Source organism: Oncorhynchus clarkii, chromosome 27 (genome assembly GCF_045791955.1).
Source record: "Oncorhynchus clarkii lewisi isolate Uvic-CL-2024 chromosome 27, UVic_Ocla_1.0, whole genome shotgun sequence".
Taxonomy (NCBI): domain Eukaryota; kingdom Metazoa; phylum Chordata; class Actinopteri; order Salmoniformes; family Salmonidae; genus Oncorhynchus; species Oncorhynchus clarkii.
The window spans coordinates 16,065,374-16,090,303 of NC_092173.1; the positions used below are offsets into that span (position 1 = coordinate 16,065,374).

The 24,930-nt window shown below is 53.2% G+C and overlaps 1 protein-coding gene across 2 annotated transcripts in view; it reads right to left on the reverse strand.

Annotated features, from left to right (window-relative positions):
* Positions 1–2,708: 2,708 nt before the first annotated feature.
* Positions 2,709–24,930, reverse strand: part of LOC139385475 (stAR-related lipid transfer protein 13-like) — a 90,761-nt gene continuing 68,539 nt past the window's right edge. The window contains exons 7-17 of one of the 2 annotated variants that reach the window (XM_071130536.1): positions 14,805–14,886; positions 10,938–11,001; positions 8,635–10,034; positions 8,102–8,272; positions 7,813–7,972; positions 7,507–7,705; positions 7,125–7,338; positions 5,949–6,063; positions 5,189–5,685; positions 4,811–4,987; positions 2,709–4,681 (exon numbers count right to left, since the gene is read on the reverse strand). In XM_071130536.1, coding sequence (XP_070986637.1) covers positions 4,564–4,681; positions 4,811–4,987; positions 5,189–5,685; positions 5,949–6,063; positions 7,125–7,338; positions 7,507–7,705; positions 7,813–7,972; positions 8,102–8,272; positions 8,635–10,034; positions 10,938–11,001; positions 14,805–14,886 — 3,197 coding nt within the window. In that variant the 3' untranslated portion in view covers positions 2,709–4,563. The remainder of the gene's footprint in view (positions 4,682–4,810; positions 4,988–5,188; positions 5,686–5,948; positions 6,064–7,124; positions 7,339–7,506; positions 7,706–7,812; positions 7,973–8,101; positions 8,273–8,634; positions 10,035–10,937; positions 11,002–14,804; positions 14,887–24,930) is intronic. The other variant, XM_071130535.1, reaches the window with a different exon arrangement.

Below are 24,930 nucleotides of genomic sequence, written 5' to 3' on the forward strand. Positions count from 1 at the left end.
TCAACCCCTAGAACAGGGGTGCCAAACTTCATTCCACAGAGGGCCGAGTGTCTACGGGTTATTGATTTTTCCTTTCAATTCAGGCCTAGACAACCAGGTGAGGGGAGTTCCTTACCTATTGTTGAACTTAATTAACCAATCATTACAAGGGAGGAGCGAAAACCCATAGACACTTGGCCCTCCGTGGAATTAGTTTGACACGTGTGCCCTAGAACCATACCCTATGCACTTGATTGGTGTATGCAGTATGGTGAAACATGTGCCTAGCAAATCAGAGTGCAAGTTGGAGCTATTACCATATTTCTCTGCCTGTAAAATCCTCTCATATCGCCACAAGTGCACAGGGCATAAGGTCTAGGGGTCAATTTGGGATAAGCCATCTTTTGTGATCCCTCCATCATTAATCTGATAATTTCAATAAAACATATTCCATATGTATGAAACACAAATAAATAAAAAATTACAACCCTGAGTTGAGAGATAAACAGACTGAAGGTTGTAATACACAGTATGACCACCAGGGAGCAACAACATCCTGTAAATAATAAATAATCATCATCATTTGGTGGGTGCTTATATTTGTCCTATTTCACACATGCATAAGTGTGTATTAATATACGTGAGATTTGTAAATATTTTTTTTTACATATCCTAACTTCCCCTGAGACACCCTCGGAGAGTGGGGTCAAAGCCAGGGTCTGCCAATATCAACGGCGATCCTGGAGAAATTAGGGTTAAGTGCCTTGCTCAAGGGCACATAGGCAGTTCTGTCTTCCACCCTTTCAAAAAAACTGGGTGCTATTTAAAGGAAATATTTCAAGTTTGGTATCACTCTGTTCTCTCCCTGATTCCTTTCCACTATGTGCTCCCAGGCCTCCTGGCCATTGTGTTCTTTTTTATTTATTTATTTATTTTTACTCTGTTTTCTCCCCAATTTCGCGGTATCCTATTGGGAGTTACAGTCTTGTCTCATCGCTACAACTCCCGTACAGACTCGGGAGAGGCAAAGGTCGAGAGCTGTGTGACCTCCAAACACAGCCCAACCAAGCCGCACTGCTTCTTGACACAATGCCCCCTTAACCGGGAAGCCAGCCGCACCAATGTGTCAGAGGAAACACAGTGCACCTGGCAACCGTGTCAGCGTGCACTGCGCCCGGCCCACCACAGGAGTCGCTATTGCGCGATGGGACAAGGACATCCCAGCCGGCCAAACCCTCCCCTAACCCGGACGACGCTAGGACAATTGTCGCCGCCCCATGGGTCCTCCGGTCGTTGCCGGCTGCGACAGAGCCTGGATTCGAACTCAGAATCTCTAGTGGCACAGCTAGCACTGCGTTGCAGTGCCTTAGACCACTGCGTCACTCAGGAGGCCCCAGTCATTGTGTTCTTAACCAAAATAGGGCCTCCAGTCCAATTCTGTCTTGTCCTATTTGTGTAGCATGTGACTCTGGACACCAACTCACTGCCTAGCATGCTGCTATAAGGAGACCAGGGGGTTAGAACCCCTCTATGGCTAATATAGCTCTAACTTGTCCTGGTCTAATAGTGAACGGGAGTGTCTGTTCTGACGGAGTGTGCACGGGAGAGATGTATTCTGACAGACTGGGTCTTGACTTACTTGACTTATTCCTTTCAGCTCCTAGTGGAGCAAAGAGCCTCGACGGTGCTCATCTCCAGCTAACTCTGTTCTGGGCGGTTTTCTTGACCTCATCCCAGGCGGTTTTTGCCTTTTTCATCTCTTCCTCATTCATCCTTCTCCATGTCTTCTTTAGGCGGCCTGTGACTGTGTGGTGTTGTGGTATTCGGGAGAGAGGTATGTAAACATGATCTGGTATATTGTTGCTGGCGGTGTCCCTGACATCACATGGGTGTTCTCTATGGTGTGGAACAGCTATGTGGGGTCAGGGGTGAAAGGTCATTAGAATGCTGGGAGGCCAGTAGATTGTTATAGATGGTCTTTTTTTGGTTTGGTTAAGACAAATTCCCTGAAGATAAGTTGACTGAGAACAAAATCTAATTTACTGCAACAACCTGAGGAAAAGTTATAAGGGAGAGGGAAAGGAGGGGTGATGAATGAGCCAATTCAAAGCTGGGATGATTAGATGGCCATGATGGAAATTTTGCCAGGACACCGGGGTTAACTGTTACGATAAGTGCCATGGATCTTCAGTGACCACAGAGTCAGCACACCTGTTTAACGTCCCACCTGAAAGACAGCACACTACACAGGGCAATGTTCCCAATCACTACCCTGGGGTATTAGGATCTGTTTTCTGCTTATTTTTACCAGAAGTAAGATTGACTGGCCCTCCAACACCACTTTCAGCAGCATCTGGTCTCCCATCCAGGGACCGACCGAGATTGACCCTGCTTAGCTTCAGAGGCAAGCCAGCAGTGAGATGCAGGGTGGTATAGAGTAAAGGCCTGGAATGCATTCCACATGGCACAAAACTAGGGCTTTGGTCAAAAGTAGTGCACTATGTAGGGAATAGGGTGCCATTTGGAATGTGAAGTAGAAAACACAACATGTGAGGTGAGGTGTTGACTAGTAGAACATATTACTCTGAAAACAAACAAACTACAAGTGGAGTGAAAAGAGAACGACTTTCAACTAAGCAAATTCCCTTAGAGCAATTAAGTTTCTATCCTAATCCATTCTAATTGCATTTGTCTGTGTAAAAATAAACACGCAATATAAACGTTTCACAAACATTTTGTACGTTGTTTAATTAGAAAAATCTCGTCTCTGGAACTAAACTGAAGCTCAGTCCAGCCAGCTCTCTACAGCAGGTCTGGAGATCAAACCTGAGTCACATGGGCTCCTTCCCAAATGGCATCCTATTCCCTATATAGTGCACTACTTTTGATCAGAGCCCTATGGGGGTTCTGCTAAAAAGTGGTGCACTATATAGGAAATAAGGTGCCATTTAGGATGCAGGCATAGTTTTCAACCTTAAACACTAAGGTCATATAGAATAACATTACAGCCATTCAGACACACACATCACTGTTAAAGCCCAGTAAAACCAGCTTACAGATTAGTACCGTATGAATTACAATAACAATGATGCAATGCTGGAATCAATATATAAGTTGTAGCATTAAGCCTTTCAAATATACAGTATATACAGCTAGTATGCTTGCATGTATGTTTTCACACACACAGATATATACAGACACATGCGCGCACACACAGCATATCTAACATAAAGCATGACATTTTACATGAATAAAATAACATACAGCTTCCCAGAAGCTTTGAAGAGCTTAAATGTCCTAGACATAACTGTAATACTAAATACTAATGGATGTTGGGAGCATCATTTTGTTCTCCTATCGGTCATAATAATACAAATAATAATAATAATAATAGGTTAATTATAATAATTTTATAATAACATCCTAATAACGTCTTAATAACATCCTGCACCTAAGAAGGTCTTCTTGTGTCGTTGTGCAGAGAGTCCAGAGAAGCTCCATACTCTCTTCGGTCTCTGTGTTCTGGCATCACATGTCAAGACAGACCAACATGAGCGTTAGCCGTGCACAGTAACAGCAGATCACCTGCTGGGGTTCAACAAACGGTGGTGATTAAATAAATAGAAAATGACGACTGATGTTCGGCGGTCAGATGCGATAGGGCGGCCACCCCCTGGTTTTAACCATTCGTCAGCATGGTCTATTTTATTCTTTAGCGCTGCAGCTCTGCCTATTGGCTTCAGGACTCTATGAATATATACTCCTCTAGCACCAGACATGGTTGGCAGGCCATGGAAGGCATGGATGGGTCTAGCACCAGACATGGTTGGCAGGCCATGGAAGGCATGGATGGGTCTAGCACCAGACATGGTTGGCAGGCCATGGAAGGCATTGATGGGTCTAGCACCAGACATGGTTGGCAGGCCATGGAAGGCATGGATGGGTCTAGCACCAGACATGGTTGGCAGGCCATGGAAGGCATGGATGGGTCTAGCACCAGACATGGTTGGCAGGCCATGGAAGGCATGGATGGGTCTAGCACCAGACATGGTTGGCAGGCCATGGAAGGCATGGATGGGTCTAGCACCAGACATGGTTGGCAGGCCATGGAAGGCATGGATGGGTCTAGCTCCAGACATGGTTGGCAGGCCATGGAAGGCATTGATGGGTCTAGCTCCAGACATGGTTGGCAGGCCATGGAAGGCATGGATGGGTCTAGCTCCAGACATGGTTGGCAGGCCATGGAAGGCATGGATGGGTCTAGCTCCAGACATGGTTGGCAGGCCATGGAAGGCATGGATGTGTCTAGCTCCAGACATCATTCTCTAGTGTAACAGACGTCACTGTGCTTCCTTGGTATAGCTTCCTCACTCACAAATCCTTACTGGACCAGTATCTTGACAACGTCTTAGCCAACTTCGCTACCGAAAAGTTAGCAGTTCGATAGCACATGTGGAGACATTTCAGGTTGGGGAGTGAGGTTACAAATCCAACTCGGTTACACTAGTTCTAGGCTAAGCAAGGTTGGGTCTAGTTCCCTCCAGGTATGTGTGGGTCTAGCTCTATGGACAGAAGACTCTAATGTCAGATCTTGGTCTCTGGCCCCTCTGTGCTGATTGGTTGGAAGGAGTTGCGAATACGAGCAGCTTCAGCAGCACAGAGGTGACCAAAAGCCTTGTTGTACCACTCTGGACTCCTACCCCTGGATCAACAAAAACACATGGTCAGGTTCAAACAAAACCAACAACAACAACAACAACTACACAATCTTCTGAAAATAATTAACTATATTTATACAGTATATGCTAAGGTATGTTAGGTGTGGACTCACTTGAGGTCCACCCTGCAGATGTGAGTGAGTCTGGACTTCCCAGAGCCGCAGGGTTCTAGAAGGTAGTTGGACTCTAGAACCACGGCCCTCACCCCACCGACCCGGGGACAGTCCTCATGTTCTACAGACACACACACCAATGCGCACGTCCCCTTGGGAAGGTCAGTCCTCCACGACCTGACAGAAAGAGACAGAAAGAGAGACAGAGTCAGCTTCATTCAGTACAGACAGGTAGAACAGACAGGGCTTGTCTGTGCTCTACAGAAACAACAAACATTGCATTTAACATGCTCTTTGGGGATTCACCTTTCCTCTAAGTTGAAATGTAAATGTCAAAATTCTAAATAGAAACACGCACAAGCAAACCCACACACTCACCGTAGGACCAGGAAGTCTCTGCTGGGGTGTGGGGGCATGCGGTTGAGGACATAGTGGAACACCTCAGTGTGTCTGTCCAGAGTCTCAGCTACCTTCCACTGTAGCAGGTCCACATCCCACAGGTGGCGCTCTCGCAGCACGCGGTTCAACAAAACCGAGGGAGGGGCCTCCACTTCCACCGCCACACGCCACTGCCGCAAAGGGTTCCCATCACCCACCTTCTTACAGTAGAGCTCAGTGTTGTCTGAGCTGGTGCAGGACACCCAGCCCTTAGCCTTCTCTCTGGCCTCCTTCAGGAGCTCCTGCAGCCTGCTCTCTACGTAGCTCTGGTACAGGTTCTGAGGTCTGGTCTCGGAGTGTGTCTGGCAGGGTCTGGCCTCTGTCTGGTAGGACGCATCGTCCTCCTCCTGCTGTCTACAGAGCTCCTCTAAGGTGGGAGCGTGAAGGTCCGCCTCCACGTACGAGTTCCTGGACTGAGTCACCATCTCGTGGGGAATCTGATTGGTCGGAGAAGAAAGATCAATCAGAGATCAGGTCGCTAAGGATAAAAGCGTCATCTAAATGACAGAACAAGGTTTTTAAATGGTTCGATAACACATAAAAGGCTGAAGGTATAATGCTTTATATCTTACCTGTCAGCAGGTATGAGCCTTTATAATGTTTTATAATGAAACTTAGAACATTTTATGACATCCAATGTATCTAAGGCATCTTAGTAACATTGTTGATTATTAATGAAGTATTCTATTCAGGTCTAAACCTCAAACAGTCGGTTGCACTCTATGATCATGTGGGCGAGTCCCTGCGTCGCGGAAAGGTTCTCATTCAGGTCCTTCTGGTCGGGCCGGCCTGTTGTGTACTTCCTCTGCATGGCCCTGAGGATCATGAATAACAGTTACTAACACAGCAGAGGATCATGGGTAATGAGACAATTATGAACACAGCAGCCAGAGTCCATCAGCCGAGGTGCCAAATGAACGCATTAACCCTTTCCCTCTCTCCCACTGAATACAGGTAGTTAACCTCCCTCCCAACCTAAGAGATTAACAGAGTCCACCATGCAGCTGAGACACTCACTTGTCATGGCTCCTATCCCTCTCTCTCCTGTCCTTCTTCCTTCCCCGCCATCCTCTCCCTCTCTCTCCTCTCTGCCATCCTCTCCCTCTCTCTCTCTCTCCTCTCCCTCCTCCCTCTCTCCTCTCCCTCCTCCCTCTCTCCTCTCTCTTCTCTCCCTCCTCCCCACCATACTCTCCCTCTCTCCTCTCCCTCCTCCCCGCCATCCTCTCCCTCCTCCTCTCTCCTCCCATCCTCTCCCCTCTCCCTCCTCCCCGCCATCCTCTCCCTCCTCCTCTCTCCTCCCATCCTCTCCCCTCTCCCTCCCATCCTCTCCCCTCTCCCTCCCATCCTCTCCCTCTCCCATCCTCTCCCTCCCCCCGGTCATCTCAACATCTCTCTCTGCATGCTGTCCCTTTGATCCTGTAATCCTTAATAAATCACTTCCACCAGTTAGTTAAATGAGAGGTTTCTGTTTGTACACAGCGTGATGTCATAAAACACTGTTTTAAAGAGTACCCTGGAGCTCCAGAACCTTCTTAATAAAAACAGGCTAGAACCAAATAGCCAGTCTACTGTAGTTAGTTATTCCACTGTAGTTGACCCCTGATGCCTGAGCCAGACTCCCCCTGGTTAACATCAGTCTTCATAGAGACCTAGTTAGGAGGACATCATCACTGGCGAGTCTAAAAGTAGGGCATACTGTATATAGGATCATTCTTTATTATAGAGCACAGCAAGGTGACCCAAATACAAGACCCAGTGGGTTATAGTTGTATCAGTCTATTATACACACTGCTGGAGGAACAGTCCGTGGTGCCTCGTTTGGTCTTACTTTAGGGCTGATCAGGTGATGTGTGTGTGTGTGTGTGCGCGCGTGTACCTGGGAGAGAGGTTGTCCTTCTTCAGGATGTTGAGGTGGAACAGGGACGGGGCCAAACACACAGCAATGTTCATTGGAGTCATCTGGTTCTCCTCCACAGAGGAAGTAACATCAGACAGGAAGCAGAGCAGCATCTGGAGCACCTCCCTGTTCTCGTCTGACATCAGCATGATGGCCGTCTGCACAGCCTGCAACCGCTGGTCCTTAGGAACATCTGGAGGAGAGGACAGGAGAGGAGAAGAGAGGAGAGAGAGGGAATGAGAGTGAGACAGAAATAGTGGTTGAAATTTCCAACCATGCGAGAGATACCGTAGTATGATTTGTCTGTCTGTGTGTGTGTGTGTGTGTGTGTGTGTGTGTGTGTGTGTGTATCAGTCCTTACACTGGTAGATGTGTAGGAAGGTCTCTCCCAGCTTGCTGGTCAGTAGAGGTTCAGGCAGGTCTCTGAAGAACTGTTTAACCATGTCTGCTACGTCGTACGCTGACTGGTCCTCGTAGCTGACATCATCAGGAGACGACTCATTCATCTGCCTCAGCGCCTGGATACGAGACTTCACACCAGACTTACGGAACAGACCCACCTACAGATGGAGTAGAGCAGAACGTTTAGACAGACAGACAGACCTGGTCTAGACACTGACAGACTGACCGGTTCTACGGAGAGAGAGACTGACAGTCTACACTCTACCTGGTCTAGACACTGGCTCCTGAGGTATCGGAGGGCCTGCTGCAGACTGAGGGGGAGGGGCTGACCAGAGCGCTGGACGTGAACGATCAGAGGAACACCAAACACATTCTTGTCCTTGTAGTCTGGAACCTTCATCCTCTTCATGAACTTTGGAACTGACCTGACAGAGAGACAACACAGGATGAGTCCCATGTCTACTCACACACACAGGATGAGTCCCATGTCTACTCACACACAGGAATAGGGTGCAGCCTTGACAGGCTTGGCTTGAATGATTGATAGTACTCACCAGGTCCATCCGTGTTTGTTGGACATGGAGTATTTCTCCATGATGGCAGTGAGGCGGAGGAGAGAGAACTTCTGCAGCAGGCTGAGCTGGCCTGCTGATTGGTTGGTGATCTGGAGCGAGGCCACTGAGTGGCTGAGCCGGTTGGACATCTGGAAGCTGGGCCATCGCAGACTAATGCCAGAGAGAGAGAGGACAACAGTTAGTATACATTCCAAATTGCACCTTATTCCCTATATAGTGCACTACTTTTGACCAGATCCCCATAGGAAAGTATGCAGGGAAAAGGTGCATTATGTAGTGAATAGAGTGCCATTTGGGATGCAAGCTTGGACAATGATGTCAACTTGAAGATTTGTAAATGTATCAAACTACTGAAACTGGCCACAAATCATTCACTAGACTTCACTTCTAAAAGGCGGACGTTTTGAGTAAGAATTCAGCACTGTCAGTATGGAAATAACGACAGGATAAGGATTTCTACAAGGAACTAAAAACTGAGATGTTAATAACCATTTGAGGACTATGATTCTTACCGGTTGGGTCTGGTTAGTGATGCTCCCACCCCTGAGTCCCTCCTCTCTCTGTGTCCTGTACAGTGAGTCTCAATGCGGGACACGGTGTCTCTGTCCCCGTCACTGGATGTGCTCTGTCCCTCCAGAACAGACGTCCCCTCAAAGTCCAGCGTGATCTGGCTGGAAGACTGCATACCTGCAGGATGGGTCCCCTGTCCGTCCAGGCCTGCAGAGGGCAGAATGTTCTTGGACCAGCGGTCCACTATCTGCTGCAGGCCATTGACGTGCTGCAGGATGTCATCCAGGTGGGGGAACAGGTCTTCCTTCTCCAGGTCCAGCAGGTCTCCAGTAGAGGCATAGAGGTGAGACCCAGGGACGTTGTCGTACACACTGATCCTACTGCCCCGTGGGCAGAACTGGGTGAGTGGACGGTGGTAGAACTCCCTTGGGTTATAGGTAGGGTGGGGGTTGGACTGGGGCTCCAGGGGGTTGACGTGGTCGCTGTGGCAGGGGACAGAGGCCCCCAGGATGGGGGAGAGGCTCTCTATGGACAGGGCCTTGGGGAAGGTGCCAGGCTTGTGGTCTTTGGGGATGTGGACCACCAGGTTCTCGTAGGAGCGGAACTCGTTACGCTGATTGTGTTCGGCCACACCCCTCTTCCCCTGGGCCACGCCACCGATCCGCTGCAGGCTGGAGAACACGGCCAAGTCCTCCAGATACATGCCACTGCGCTTGGCGTCGGACCGGTCCGTCCGCTGGGAGTGGGGCTTCCTCTCCTGCAGACTGGGGGATGAGACAGTGCTGCCGCTGGAGTGGCTGCCCTCGCTGCTGGAGGGGCACTGGGGGGTTAGCCCTAGGATAGGTCCCCCAGTGGTTACCTCCGCTCCTGACCTGTCCTCATTGGTGATCTCCACGCAGCGCAGCGTCTTCAGGGCCTGTGGCTCTGTCTGCAGTACCGGAGCGCTGATCACCAGCTTCTTGCAATGCCCCCTACCCAGCGTGCCCCGGGAACGTAGTGTCTCCATGCGGTGCAGGAAGTCCTTGGCTCGGGTCCGTCCGGCGCGGCCGTTTTTGGCGGGCAGCGAGCCGTAGTAGGGGAGGTGCGGTAGGGTAAGGGAGGTGGAGTCAGGTTCAGGCATCGCTGCAGAGTCGTAGTAGTTCCGGTTAGAGCTGTCGGAGTCCTCTGTGCTCATAGCCTGGTGGCCACTCCCCCCACTGCTCTCACTGTGGAGAGATGAGACCTCTGGTTCGCTGAGGTCAGTTAGAACACTCTCGCTACTGGTGGTGGTCTGCAGGGCCTGCCCCTCCCCCTCCCTGGGACTATGCCCCTCCCCCTTTAGTCTGGACCAGCGGCGGCTCGTACACTCAAACGTCCATCTGTCACTGATGGCAAACAGGTCCTCCTCATCAGAGTCTTCACTCTGAATACACAGGAAGACAACACAAAATCAATTATCAACACATGATCACCTTGTCAGGTAGAAATCTAAACCTGTTAACAGTTACATAAACACACTCATCCGAGTCTTCCCTCTGGACACACAGGAAGGGAGAAGACTCATAGCGCTGTCAGTACACTGTTATCAACGCATGGTAACAAGATACAATCCGACTGATTGGTTGTAGTTATAAGCTGATGGGACAGATGTATCTAGATATTTTGATTGTGAGATCTGTGAGGGTGTGAGGGTGTGACATCACAGCCTGTCTGTATCTGTATCTTCTCCAGGAAGGAGAGGCAAATGTCATTTGCGTTTTTTTCCAAACAGTAAAAAACGGAACCAGAGGATGTGTCTGTTCAGTTATAATCACATTACAGTTCTATATCGATCACATAATCATGACGATATAACAGCACTTATCTGGTTCTACAGCCATAAATAAACCAATAGGAAACATCCTGAAGCCTTGAGGGGCTTCCCTCCACACTGAAGGAAGAGGTGATGGTTGCGTCCCAAATGGCACCCTATTCCTTATACTACACTTCTTTTGATCAGGGCACTGGTCAGAAGTAGTACCGCCTTTAGGGAATACAACAATGGACAGATCTCACATATCACAGGAGTTAGAGGGATGGAAGGATAGAGGGATGGAAGGATAGAGGGATGTAAGGATAGAGGAATTGAAGGGTAGAGGAATGGAAGGGTAGGGGGCTAAGAGGAGTAGTTTTGTGTTGGCCAATATCTTCAGTATTTATTACCATAATACCTTAGAAAGGTATACATAATATCCTTTGACTAAAGCTGTTATACATTTATCACTGCGCAAATGAACAGGATCATAGCGGTCATAATATAATAATAATAATTAAAACCTCGACTTACCTTTTTCTTAGGGAGGTTGACGTCTAGTTTCATAGAGGCACACTTGTTCAAGGTGTTGAGTCGCCTGGAAGAGAAACAAGCCAAATGGATGTAAACAATAACATCATCAGAGTTCATCCTTCTCTCCGAGAGAAGTCACCAGGAATAGACACAGTCAGCCAGTGTAGTTCGATCTGTTCTCCAGTCCAGGAGCTAAATGACTGTGGGGCTGACGACTACACAGCCAGGACAGTCCAAACCTAATCATGCCTGCTAACTGTGGCTAATAGCTTAATGGGCAGATGCTCTGGCCTCTCTCTCTCTCTATCTTCCTGCCTGTCTGTCTGCTTCTGGCCTCTCTCCCTGACAGGGACCTAATTGGTGAAGACTGCTGAGGTCCTGAGGGGCTGAGGGTAGCCTGCTGTGGTAGTCATTAGTCTATTCGCCTGTGGTTCACAGAAATTCTCCAGCAACACCTAACCTAACACCTATGTTGCTTCCTCAGCTGCACACATACTTCTTGTTCATGCTCCCTCTTAGTCACTCTGTCCTTCTATCCAGTAGAATTCCTAAACACAAAGGAAACTAGGTTCATGTTGATGTTATCGGGGCTAACCAGCTCTAAACAGCTCCATAACTGTTAAAGTTGGTTTCAATTCAATCTCACCCACAAATTGCTAATGTAACAATGGGAATTTACAATATATCTCACAAACAGTAGGAGAGTATGGGCCTGTGGGACAGCTAGACTGACTGAGAGTAGGAGAGTAGGGGTCTGTGGGACAGCTAGACTGACTGAGAGTAGGAGTGTAAGGGCCTGTGGGACAGCTAGACTGACTGAGTAGGAGAGTAGGGGTCTGTGGGACAGCTAGCATGGCTGAGAGTAGGGGAGTAGGGGCCTGTGGGACAGCTAGACTGACTGAGAGTAGGAGAGTAAGGGCCTGTGGGACAGCTAGTATGGCTGAGAGTAGGAGAGTAAGGGCCTGTGGGACAGCTAGACTGACTGAGAGTAGGAGAGTAAGGGCCTGTGGGACAGCTAGCATGGCTGAGAGTAGAGGAGTAGGGGTCTGTGGGACAGATAGTCTGGCAGAAAGTAGGGGAGTAGGGGGCTGTGGGAGAGCTAGCATGGCTGAGAGTAGGGGAGTAGGAGCCTGTGGGACAGCTAGTCTGTCTGAGAGTAGGGACCTGTGGGACAGCTAGTCTGGCTGAGAGTAGGGGCCTGTGGGACAGCTAGTCTGGCTGAGAGTAGGGGCCTGTGGGACAGCTAGTCTGGCTGAGAGTAGGGGCCTGTGGGACAGCTAGTCTGGCTGAGAGTAGGGGCCTGTGGGACAGGTTGCTGGCTGAGAGTAGGGGAGTAGGGGCCTGTGGGACAGCTAGTCTGGCTGAGAGTAGGGGAGTAGGGGCCTGTGGGACAGCTAGTCTGGCTGAGAGTAGGGGAGTATGGGACTGTGGGACAGCTAGTCTGGCTGAGAACAGGAGAGTATGGGCCTGTGGGACAGCTAGTCTGGCAGAGAGTAGGGGAGTAGGGGGCTGTGAGACAGCTTGCTGGCTGAGAGTAGGTGCCTGTCGGACAGCTAGTCTGGCTGAGAGTAGGGGAGTAGGGGCCTGTGGGACAGCTAGTCTGGCTGAGAGTAGGGGAGTAGGGGCCTGTGGGACAGCTAGTCTGGCTGAGAGTAGGGGAATGGGAGCCTGTGGGACAGCTAGTCTGGCTGAGAGTAGGGGAATAGGAGCCTGTGGGACAGCTAGTCTGGCTGAGAGTAGGGGAATAGGGGGCTGTGAGACAGCTAGTCTGGCTGAGAGTAGGGGAGTAGGGGGCTGTGAGACAGCTAGTCTGGCTGAGAGTAGGGGAATAGGAGCCTGTGGGACAGCTAATCTGGCTGAGAGTAAGGGAGTAGGGGGCTGTGAGTCAGCTAGTCTGGCTGAGAGTAGGGGAGTAGGGGGCTGTGAGACAGCTAGTCCGGCTGAGAGTAGGGGAATAGGAGCCTGTGGGACAGCTAATCTGGCTGAGAGTAAGGGAGTAGGGGGCTGTGAGTCAGCTAGTCTGGCTGAGAGTAGGGGAGTAGGGGGCTGTGAGACAGCTTGCTTGCTGAGAGCAGGGGCCTGTGGGACAGCTAGCTAACTGACAGTAGGGAAGGCTGGCCTATTGTAGAGGTAAATAAGGCAGAGACAATCAGGCCAACAAGCTGCCCTGCCTAAAGCAACAACGACAACAACTACAACTACAGAGGAAAACATAACACATTCCTAACCAATCCCACGGAAAAAGGACAAAATAGTGCTCGATGGAAGATTTGTGGTATGATAGTAGTAACGTTTTACCACTCCAGATGCTGTCCCATGCAGGGTTCATGTGGATTCAGTGACAGTGAAAAGCCGAAGACGTGCATGTCAATTAAGGCAGGCCTCCGCACCTCTCTGATTCAGAGGGGTTGGGTTAAATGCGGAAGACACATTTCAGTTGAATGCATTCAGTTGTACAACTTACTATGTATCCACCTTTCTCTTTCCCTTTCCCAGATGTAGCAGAGTTAGACGAGGCTAGCCTCCTCCTGCTGCACTGGAGCCACCAGGATACAGTAGGGCTGGAGATCTGTGTCCCAAATGGTACCCTTTTCCCTATATAGTACACTACTTTGACAAGGGCCCATAGAGCTCTAGTTAAATGTATGGCACTATAGGGAATAGGTTGCCATTTCAGGTTAGTTCCCATGGCCCTTACAGAAGCTGTTGGAGCGTGTAGAGCCTATAGAGAGTGTTGAGGGCCCCTAACGTCTCAAGACTAAAAAGCTTTGACTATAGAGCATAATAGAGCCTGAATAACCAGGGATCAAAGAGAAAACAGCAGTGGAGAGTGTGACATACTGTATCCATCTGTTCCTCTCAGCTCTGTGGTCAGTGTGAAGACAGGAAGTGTTACTCTGCTCACCACACAGTGACAGGCAAACAGCATGTTTACCAGTCTCCCCTGGCTCCAGGTGACCATAAAGAGTCCGGGATGGTGTATGGGGGTGACACTCACAGGGAGACAGAGTCACAGGGAGGTGGGAGCTGGGAGGCATTGTCTCTAGGGCTAGTTTGGAATGCAGATGAGTTGCTTAAGTGTTGTTTAGCGTCACAGTGTGTTAGGTTGTGAAGGCAGCCCTTCCCTCCTCCTACCTTGGTTTCATCCCAAATAGCACCCTATTCCCTTTGTAGTGCACTATTTCGACAAATTCCTGTGGGCCCTGGACAAAAGTAGTGCACTATATAAGGAATAGGGTGCCATTTCAGACGCAGACCTTCTCTCTGCTGACCGTCTCTGGGGAAAGTTTCCATAGCAATATAGGGCAACATGGGGAACTAAAGGGCTGTTTTGAACCCAATCAGAGACCGTTACTGTCTTGGCATAGCAGAGGGGAAACAATGGTGAGGTTGAGCTTGACTACAGGTCTTGCCAGACAGAAACAGGTTAAAATGGGCACAGACATAACTATTGATTTTCTGGTTTATGAGTCAATGCCTATTTCAATTTTATCTTACCATAAAATAAAAAGTTATTTCACTATATTTAAGTTAGCTGGCTAACGCATTGATCTTACTTTGCAGCATACCCCTCTGGTCTGGCAGGTTGGCTAATCTGTTGTGTTGCTGTTTTTTCCTGTGACGTCTGTTTAGTAAAAGGACTCCTAGATGCGTGAGTGACGTGCTTGTTGTTCACAAGTGATTATCGCTCTGTCAGTTTAAGCGATGTTGATCCATTTCACGTCCCTGAGGCTCAAACCACTCAGCTCTCTCTGGTGTTACCTTACTGACTGGCATACAATCTCACACATTCAATGTCAACTGAATGACACTGCAATCGGTATGGAAGTCGTCTTGGAAAATCCCAACCAGGTTTAATCCACTCACCTGCAGAGAGGTTCCACCAGGTCGTTGTCCAGAAAGTCATGGTCTTTCTTCACAGGAGAGATGTCGATGGGGAACTGAGAATCTGAGGAGGAGGAAACAGATTAACAGATTAAAGTCTGCTCTCAGATTAAAGATAAAAACATTTCTCCTCTGTAGTTATCTAGCTCCTTAATAGGGCAGCAAGGCTGGAAACACGTGGCACTTTTTAACTCAGGAAGTTAAACAGAAGAGCTCTGAGAAGGAAAGCACATTGTTTCCAGAGAGCTATCCAGGGGTGGGCGAGAGAGAGAGAGAGAAAAAAGAGAGAGAGAGAGAGAGAGGAGTCACCAGGCTGAGAGAGAGAGAGAGAGAGAGAGAGAGAGGGTAATGAAGAGAGACAGGGTTTGCCCAAATAACGGCGCTGAGACGTTGAGCAGTAGCAGCATTACGTCTGTCTCTGGGTATTGGCCTCCTGTTATGTAACACACATCTGCGTCCCAAATGGCACCTCATTGCCCACGTAGTGTACTACTTTTGACCAGGGCCCATAGTCCACTATGTAGGCAATAGGGTGCCATTTGGGACGCAACCACAGATTCACTCCAGACCCTCCATATTACATTCCACTGCATTCATGTGGTACCATTAACTGTTTTATGAAAGCAACGTAGCGTAACGTCTGTCACATAAGGAGAAACACAGATATCAGAATACACTCAGACAGGTCTGGGTGCTGGGAGCCGCAGCCGGCAGGAATTTGGAAATGGTTTCAAAATGCAGTTATTTTATACTCAATATTCACGTCTACTCATCAGTGTCTCCCTCAATACAACAGCTTCACCTGAATTGAAACACTAGTCTTGGAAAACGTTGTTTCCTTTAGTGAGCAGGCTGTATGGAGCTGAATACAGCTGAATACAGGGGGACAACATGTGGATAGCACTTCTTTCCATACACACTGAATCAACCGCAGTAGTGGTGAGGAGAGCTGGCTGCTTCTAAACCATGATGATAAAACGTTTTCTCATGACCTCTTTGTTTTAGTGTGCTGGACATGTTTGGGTAGTAACTCTAGCCAGGAACTATCCAGACCAAAGCCCAGCCGAGTCTCTCTTTCTCTCTTTCTGCAGTCCCCTGTCTCTCTATCACTTTTCTCTCTTCCCTCCCTGAGGGGAGAGGACATGAGAGGAAAGGAGAAAACTTAAGAGGAGAGGACATGAGCGGAGAGGAGGGGAGAGGACATGAGAGGAGAGGACATGAGCGGAGAGGAGGGGAGAGGACATGAGCGGAGAGGAGGGGAGAGGACATGAGAGGAGAGGACATGAGCGGAGAGGAGGGGAGAGGACATGAGCGGAGAGGACATGAGCGGAGAGGAGGGGAGAGGACATGAGAGGAGAGGACATGAGCGGAGAGGAGGGGAGAGGACATGAGAGGAGAGGACATGAGGGGAGAGGAGGGGAGAGGACATGAGCGGAGAGGAGAGGACATGAGAGGAGAGGACATGAGCGGAGAGGAGGGGAGAGGACATGAGAGGAGAGGACATGAGGGGAGAGGAGGGGAGAGGACATGAGCGGAGAGGACATGAGCGGAGAGGAGGGGAGAGGACATGAGCGGAGAGGACATGAGCGGAGAGGAGGGGAGAGGACATGAGAGGAGAGGACATGAGTGGAGAGGAGGGGAGAGGACATGAGAGGAGAGGACATGAGGGGAGAGGACATGAGGGGAGAGGAGGGGAGAGGACATGAGCGGAGAGGAGAGGACATGAGCGGAGAGGACATGAGCGGAGAGGAGGGGAGAGGACATGATAGGAGAGGACATGAGCGGAGAGGAGGGGAGAGGACATGAGCGGAGAGGACATGAGGGGAGAGGACATGAGGGGAGAGGACATGAGGGGAGAGGACATGAGGGGAGAGGAGGGGAGAGGACATGAGGGGAGAGGAGGGGAGAGGACATGAGCGGAGAGGAGGGGAGAAGACATGAGAGGAGAGGAGGGGAGAGGACATGAGCGGAGAGGACATGAGCGGAGAGGAGGGGAGAGGACATGAGAGGAGAGGACATGAGCGGAGAGGAGGGGAGAGGACATGAGAGTAGAGGAGGGGAGAGGACATGAGCGGAGAGGAGGGGAGAAGACATGAGAGGAGAGGACATGAGCGGAGAGGAGGGGAGAAGACATGAGAGGAGAGGACAGGAGCGGAGAGGAGGGGAGAGGACGTGAGAGGAGAGGACATGAGCGGAGAGGAGGGGAGAGGACATGAGCGGAGAGGACATGAGGGGAGAGGACATGAGGGGAGAGGAGGGGAGAGGACATGAGCGGAGAGGAGAGGACATGAGAGGACATGAGCGGAGAGGACATGAGCGGAGAGGAGGGGAGAGGACATGAGAGGAGAGGACATGAGCGGAGAGGAGGGGAGAGGACATGAGCGGAGAGGAGGGGAGAAGACATGAGAGGAGAGGACATGAGCGGAGAGGAGGGGAGAGGACATGAGCGGAGAGGACATGAGCGGAGAGGAGGGGAGAGGACATGAGCGGAGAGGACATGAGCGGAGAGGAGGGGAGAGGACATGAGAGTAGAGGAGGGGAGAGGACATGAGTGGAGAGGAGGGGAGAAGACATGAGAGGAGAGGACATGAGCGGAGAGGAGGGGAGAAGACATGAGAGGAGAGGACATGAGCGGAGAGGAAGGGAGAGGACATGAGAGGAGAGGACATGAGCGGAGAGGAGGGGAGAGGACGTGAGAGGAGAGGACATGAGCGGAGAGGAGGGGAGAGGACATGAGCGGAGAGGACATGAGGGGAGAGGACATGAGGGGAGAGGACATGAGCGGAGAGGAGAGGACATGAGAGGAGAGGACATGAGCGGAGAGGAGGGGAGAGGACATGAGAGGAGAGGACATGAGCGGAGAGGAGGGGAGAGGACATGAGCGGAGAGGAGGGGAGAGGACATGAGCGGAGAGGAGGGGAGAAGACATGAGAAGAGAGGACATGAGCGGAGAGGAGGGGAGAGGACATGAGAGGAGAGGACATGAGCGGAGAGGAGGGGAGAGGACATGAGAGGAGAGGACATGAGGGGAGAGGACATGAGGGGAGAGGACATGAGCGGAGAGGAGAGGACATGAGCGGAGAGGAGGGGAGAGGACATGAGCGGAGAGGAGGGGAGAGGACATGAGAGGAGAGGACATGAGTGGAGAGGAGGGGAGAGGACATGAGCGGAGAGGACATGAGGGGAGAGGACATGAGGGGAGAGGACATGAGAGGAGAGGACATGAGGGGAGAGGACATGAGAGGAGAGGAGGGGAGAGGACATGAGCGGAGAGAACATGAGAGGAGTGGATATAAGAGGAGAGGACATGAGCGGAGAGGAGGGGAGAGGACATGAGCGAAGAGGACATGAGGGGAGAGGACATGAGGGGAGAGGACATGAGAGGAGTGGACATAAGAGGAGAGGACATGAGAGGAGAGGACATAAGCGGAGAGGACATGAGCGGAGAGGACATGAGGAGAGGACATGAGGAGAGGACATGAGAGGAGAGGAGGGGAGAGGACATGAGAGGAGAGGAGGGGAGAGGACATGAGCGGAGAGGAGGGGAGAGGACATGAGAGGAGTGGACATGAGCGGAGAGGACATGAGCGGAGAGGAGGGGAGAGGACATGAGGGGAGAGGACATGAGGGGAGAGGAGGGGAGAGGTTATGAGCGGAGAGGACATGAGAGGAGAGGAGGGGAGAGGACATGAGAGGAGAGGACATGAGCGGAGAGGAGGGGAAAGGACATGAGAGGAGTGGACATAAGAGGAGAGGACATGAGCGGAGAGGACATGAGCGGAGAGGACATGAGCGGAGAGGACATGAGCGGAGAGGACATGAGCGGAGAGGAGGGGAGAGGACATGAGCGGAGAGGACATGAGCGGAGAGGACATGAGCGGAGAGGAGGGGAGAGGACATGAGCGGAGAGGACATGAGCGGAGAGGAGGGGAGAGGACATGAGCGGAGAGGACATGAGCGGAGAGGACATGAGCGGATGGGAGAGGGCATGAGCGGAGAGGAGGGGAGAGGACATGAGAGGAGAGGAGGGGAGAGGACATGAGCGGAGAGGACATGAGGGGAGAGGAGGGGAGAGAACATGAGAGGAGAGGACATGAGCGGAGAGGAGGGGAGAGGACATGAGAGGAGAGGGGAGAGGACATGAGCGGAGAGGAGGGGAGAGGACTTGAGCAGAGAGGACATGAGCGGAGAGGATGGGAGAGGACATGAGCGGAGAGGAGGGGAGAGGACATGAGCGGAGAGGACATGAGCGGAGAGGAGGGGAGAGGACATGAGCGGAGAGGAGGGGAGAGGACATGAGCGGAGAGGACATGAGGGGAGAGGACATGAGGGGAGAGGACATGAGGGGAGAGGAGGGGAGAGGACATGAGAGGAGAGGACATGAGCGGAGAGGAGAGGACATGAGCGGAGAGGAGGGAAGAGGACATGAGCGGAGAGGAGGGAAGAGGACATGAGCGGAGAGGAGGGGAGAGGACATGAGTGGAGAGGACATGAGCGGAGAGGAGGGGAGAGGACATGAGCGGAGAGGAGGGGAGTGGACATGAGTGGAGAGGACATGAGCGGTGAGGAGGGGAGAGGACATGAGCGGAGAGGACATGAGCGGAGAGGAGGGGAGAGGACATGAGCGGAGAGGGGAGAGGACATGAGCGGAGAGGAGGGGAGAGGACTTGAGCAGAGAGGACATGAGCGGAGAGGACATGAGCGGAGAGGAGGGGAGAGGACATGAGCGGAGAGGACATGAGCGGAGAGGAGGGGAGAGGACATGAGCGGAGAGGACATGAGCGGAGAGGACATGAGCGGAGAGGGGAGAGGACATGAGCGGAGAGGGGAGAGGACATGAGCGGAGAGGGGAGAGGACATGAGCGGAGAGGGGAGAGGACATGAGCGGAGAGGGGAGAGGACATGAGCGGAGAGGAGGGGAGAGGACTTGAGCAGAGAGGACATGAGCGGAGAGGATGGGAGAGGACATGAGCGGAGAGGACATGAGCGGAGAGGAGGGGAGAGGACATGAGCGGAGAGGACATGAGCGGAGAGGAGGGGAGAGGACATGAGCGGAGAGGACATGAGCGGAGAGGACATGAGCGGAGAGGACATGAGCAGAGAGGACATGAGCAGAGAGGACATGAGGGGAGAGGACATGAGGGGAGAGGAGGGGAGAGGACATGAGAGGAGAGGACATGAGCGGAGAGGAGGGGAGAGGACATGAGCGGAGAGGAGGGAAGAGGACATGAGCGGAGAGGAGGGGAGAGGACATGAGTGGAGAGGACATGAGCGGTGAGGAGGGGAGAGGACATGAGCGGAGAGGAGGGGAGAGGACATGAGTGGAGAGGACATGAGCGGTGAGGAGGGGAGAGGACATGAGCGGAGAGGACATGAGCGGAGAGGAGGGGAGAGGACATGAGCGGAGAGGGGAGAGGACATGAGCGGAGAGGAGGGGAGAGGACTTGAGCAGAGAGGACATGAGCGGAGAGGATGGGAGAGGACATGAGCGGAGTGGAGGGGAGAGGACATGAGGGGAGAGGACATGAGGGGAGAGGAGGGGAGAGGTTATGAGCGGAGAGGACATGAGAGGAGAGGAGGGGAGAGGACATGAGAGGAGAGGAGGGGACATGAGCGGAGAGGAGGGGAGAGGACATGAGAGGAGTGGACATAAGAGGAGAGGACATGAGCGGAGAGGACATGAGCGGAGAGGACATGAGCGGAGAGGAGGGGAGAGGACATGAGCGGAGAGGACATGAGCGGAGAGGACATGAGCGGAGAGGAGGGGAGAGGACATGAGCGGAGAGGACATGAGCGGAGAGGAGGGGAGAGGACATGAACGGAGAGGACATGAGCGGAGAGGACATGAGCGGATGGGAGAGGGCATGAGCGGAGAGGAGGGGAGAGGACATGAGAGGAGAGGAGGGGAGAGGACATGAGCGGAGAGGACATGAGGGGAGAGGAGGGGAGAGAACATGAGAGGAGAGGACATGAGCAGAGAGGAGGGGAGAGGACATGAGAGGAGAGGACATGAGCGGAGAGGAGGGGAGAGGACATGAGCGGAGATGAGGGGAGAGGACATGAGCGGAGAGGACATGAGCGGAGAGGGGAGAGGACATGAGCGGAGAGGGGAGAGGACATGAGCGGAGAGGAGGGGAGAGGACTTGAGCAGAGAGGACATGAGCGGAGAGGATGGGAGAGGACATGAGCGGAGAGGACATGAGCGGAGAGGAGGGGAGAGGACATGAGCGGAGAGGACATGAGCGGAGAGGAGGGGAGAGGACATGAGCGGAGAGGACATGAGCGGAGAGGAGGGGAGAGGACATGAGCGGAGAGGACATGAGGGGAGAGGACATGAGGGGAGAGGAGGGGAGAGGACATGAGCGGAGAGGAGGGGAGAGGACATGAGCGGTGAGGAGGGGAGAGGACATGAGTGGAGAGGACATGAGCGGAGAGGAGGGGAGAGGACATGAGCGGAGAGGAGGGGAGAGGACATGAGTGGAGAGGACATGAGCGGTGAGGAGGGGAGAGGACATGAGCGGAGAGGAGGGGAGAGGACATGAGCGGAGAGGGGAGAGGACATGAGCGGAGAGGAGGGGAGAGGACTTGAGCAGAGAGGACATGAGCGGAGAGGATGGGAGAGGACATGAGCGGAGAGGAGGGGAGAGGACATGAGCGGAGAGGACATAAGCGGAGAGGAGGGGAGAGGACATGAGCGGAGAGGACATGAGCGGAGAGGAGGGGAGAGGACATGAGCGGCGAGGACATGAGCGGAGAGGAGGGGAGAGGACATGAGCGGAGAGGACATGAGCGGAGAGGAGGGGAGAGGACATGAGCGGAGAGGACATGAGCGGAGAGGAGGGAAGAGGACATGAGCGGAGAGGAGGGGAGAGGACATGAGTGGAGAGGACATGAGCGGAGAGGACATGAGCGGAGAGGACATGAGCGGAGAGGAGGGGAGAGGACATGAGCGGACATGAGCGGAGAGGAGGGGAGAGGACATGAGCGGAGAGGAGGGGAGAGGACATGAGCGGAGAGGACATGAGAGGACATGAGCGGAGAGGAGGGGAGAGGACATGAGCGGAGAGGACATGAGAGGACATGAGCGGAGAGGACATGAGCGGAGAGGACATGAGCGGAGAGGACATGAGCGGAGAGGACATGAGCGGAGAGGAGCGGACATGAGCGGAGAGGAGCGGAGAGGACATGAGCGGAGAGGACATGAGAGGAGAGGAGGGGAGAGGACATGAGCGGAGAGGAGGGGAGAGGACTTGAGCAGAGAGGACATGAGCGGAGAGGATGGGAGAGGACATGAGCGGAGAGGAGGGGAGAGGACATGAGCGGAGAGGACATGAGCGGAGAGGAGGGGAGAGGACATGAGCGGAGAGGACATGAGCGGAGAGGAGCGGAGAGGACATGAGCGGAGAGGACCTGAGCGGAGAGGAGGGGAGAGGACATAAGCGGAGAGGACATGAGCGGAGAGGAGGGGAGAGGACATGAGCGGAGAGGACATGAGCGGAGAGGAGGGAAGAGGACATGAGCGGAGAGGAGGGGAGAGGACATGAGTGGAGAGGACATGAGCGGAGAGGACATGAGCGGAGAGGACATGAGCGGAGAGGAGGGGAGAGGACATGAGCGGAGAGGAGGGGAGAGGACATGAGCGGAGAGGACATGAGAGGACATGAGCGGAGAGGAGGGGAGAGGACATGAGCGGAGAGGACATGAGAGGACATGACCGGAGAGGACATGAGCGGAGAGGAGGGGAGAGGACATGAGCGGAGAGGACATGAGCGGAGAGGACATGAGCGGAGAGGAGGGGAGAGGACATGAGCGGAGAGGACATGAGCGGAGAGGAGGGGAGAGGACATGAGCGGAGAGGACATGAGCGGAGAGGACATGAGCGGATGGGAGAGGGCATGAGCGGAGAGGAGGGGAGAGGACATGAGAGGAGAGGAGGGGAGAGGACATGAGCGGAGAGGACATGAGGGGAGAGGAGGGGAGAGAACATGAGAGGAGAGGACATGAGCAGAGAGGAGGGGAGAGGACATGAGAGGAGAGGACATGAGCGGAGAGGAGGGGAGAGGACATGAGCGGAGATGAGGGGAGAGGACATGAGCGGAGAGGACATGAGCGGAGAGGGGAGAGGACATGAGCGGAGAGGGGAGAGGACATGAGCGGAGAGGGGAGAGGACATGAGCGGAGAGGAGGGGAGAGGACTTGAGCAGAGAGGACATGAGCGGAGAGGATGGGAGAGGACATGAGCGGAGAGGACATGAGCGGAGAGGAGGGGAGAGGACATGAGCGGAGAGGACATGAGCGGAGAGGAGGGGAGAGGACATGAGCGGAGAGGACATGAGCGGAGAGGAGGGGAGAGGACATGAGCGGAGAGGACATGAGGGGAGAGGACATGAGGGGAGAGGAGGGGAGAGGACATGAGCGGAGAGGAGGGGAGAGGACATGAGCGGTGAGGAGGGGAGAGGACATGAGTGGAGAGGACATGAGCGGTGAGGAGGGGAGAGGACATGAGCGGAGAGGAGGGGAGAGGACATGAGTGGAGAGGACATGAGCGGTGAGGAGGGGAGAGGACATGAGCGGAGAGGAGGGGAGAGGACATGAGCGGAGAGGGGAGAGGACATGAGCGGAGAGGAGGGGAGAGGACTTGAGCAGAGAGGACATGAGCGGAGAGGATGGGAGAGGACATGAGCGGAGAGGAGGGGAGAGGACATGAGCGGAGAGGACATGAGCGGAGAGGAGGGGAGAGGACATGAGCGGAGAGGACATGAGCGGAGAGGAGGGGAGAGGACATGAGCGGCGAGGACATGAGCGGAGAGGAGGGGAGAGGACATGAGCGGAGAGGACATGAGCGGAGAGGAGGGGAGAGGACATGAGCGGAGAGGACATGAGCGGAGAGGAGGGAAGAGGACATGAGCGGAGAGGAGGGGAGAGGACATGAGTGGAGAGGACATGAGCGGAGAGGACATGAGCGGAGAGGACATGAGCGGAGAGGAGGGGAGAGGACATGAGCGGACATGAGCGGAGAGGAGGGGAGAGGACATGAGCGGAGAGGAGGGGAGAGGACATGAGCGGAGAGGACATGAGAGGACATGAGCGGAGAGGAGGGGAGAGGACATGAGCGGAGAGGACATGAGAGGACATGAGCGGAGAGGACATGAGCGGAGAGGACATGAGCGGAGAGGACATGAGCGGAGAGGACATGAGCGGAGAGGAGCGGACATGAGCGGAGAGGAGCGGAGAGGACATGAGCGGAGAGGACATGAGAGGAGAGGAGGGGAGAGGACATGAGCGGAGAGGAGGGGAGAGGACTTGAGCAGAGAGGACATGAGCGGAGAGGATGGGAGAGGACATGAGCGGAGAGGAGGGGAGAGGACATGAGCGGAGAGGACATGAGCGGAGAGGAGGGGAGAGGACATGAGCGGAGAGGACATGAGCGGAGAGGAGGGGAGAGGACATGAGCGGAGAGGACATGAGCGGAGAGGAGGGGAGAGGACATAAGCGGAGAGGACATGAGCGGAGAGGAGGGGAGAGGACATGAGCGGAGAGGACATGAGCGGAGAGGAGGGAAGAGGACATGAGCGGAGAGGAGGGGAGAGGACATGAGTGGAGAGGACATGAGCGGAGAGGACATGAGCGGAGAGGACATGAGCGGAGAGGAGGGGAGAGGACATGAGCGGAGAGGAGGGGAGAGGACATGAGCGGAGAGGACATGAGAGGACATGAGCGGAGAGGAGGGGAGAGGACATGAGCGGAGAGGACATGAGAGGACATGAGCGGAGAGGACATGAGCGGAGAGGACATGAGCGGAGAGGACATGAGCGGAGAGGAGCGGAGAGGACATGAGCGGAGAGGAGCGGAGAGGACATGAGCGGAGAGGACATGAGAGGAGAGGAGGGGAGAGGACATGAGCGGAGAGGACATGAGCGGAGAGGACATGAGCGGAGAGGATATGAGCGGAGAGGACATGAGCGGAGAGGAGGGGAGAGGACATGAGCGGAGATGAGGGGAGAGGAGAGGACATGAGCGGAGATGAGCGGAGAGGACATGAGCGGAGAGGAGAGGAGAGGACATGAGCGGAGACGAGGGGAGAGGACATGAGCGGAGAGGAGGGGAG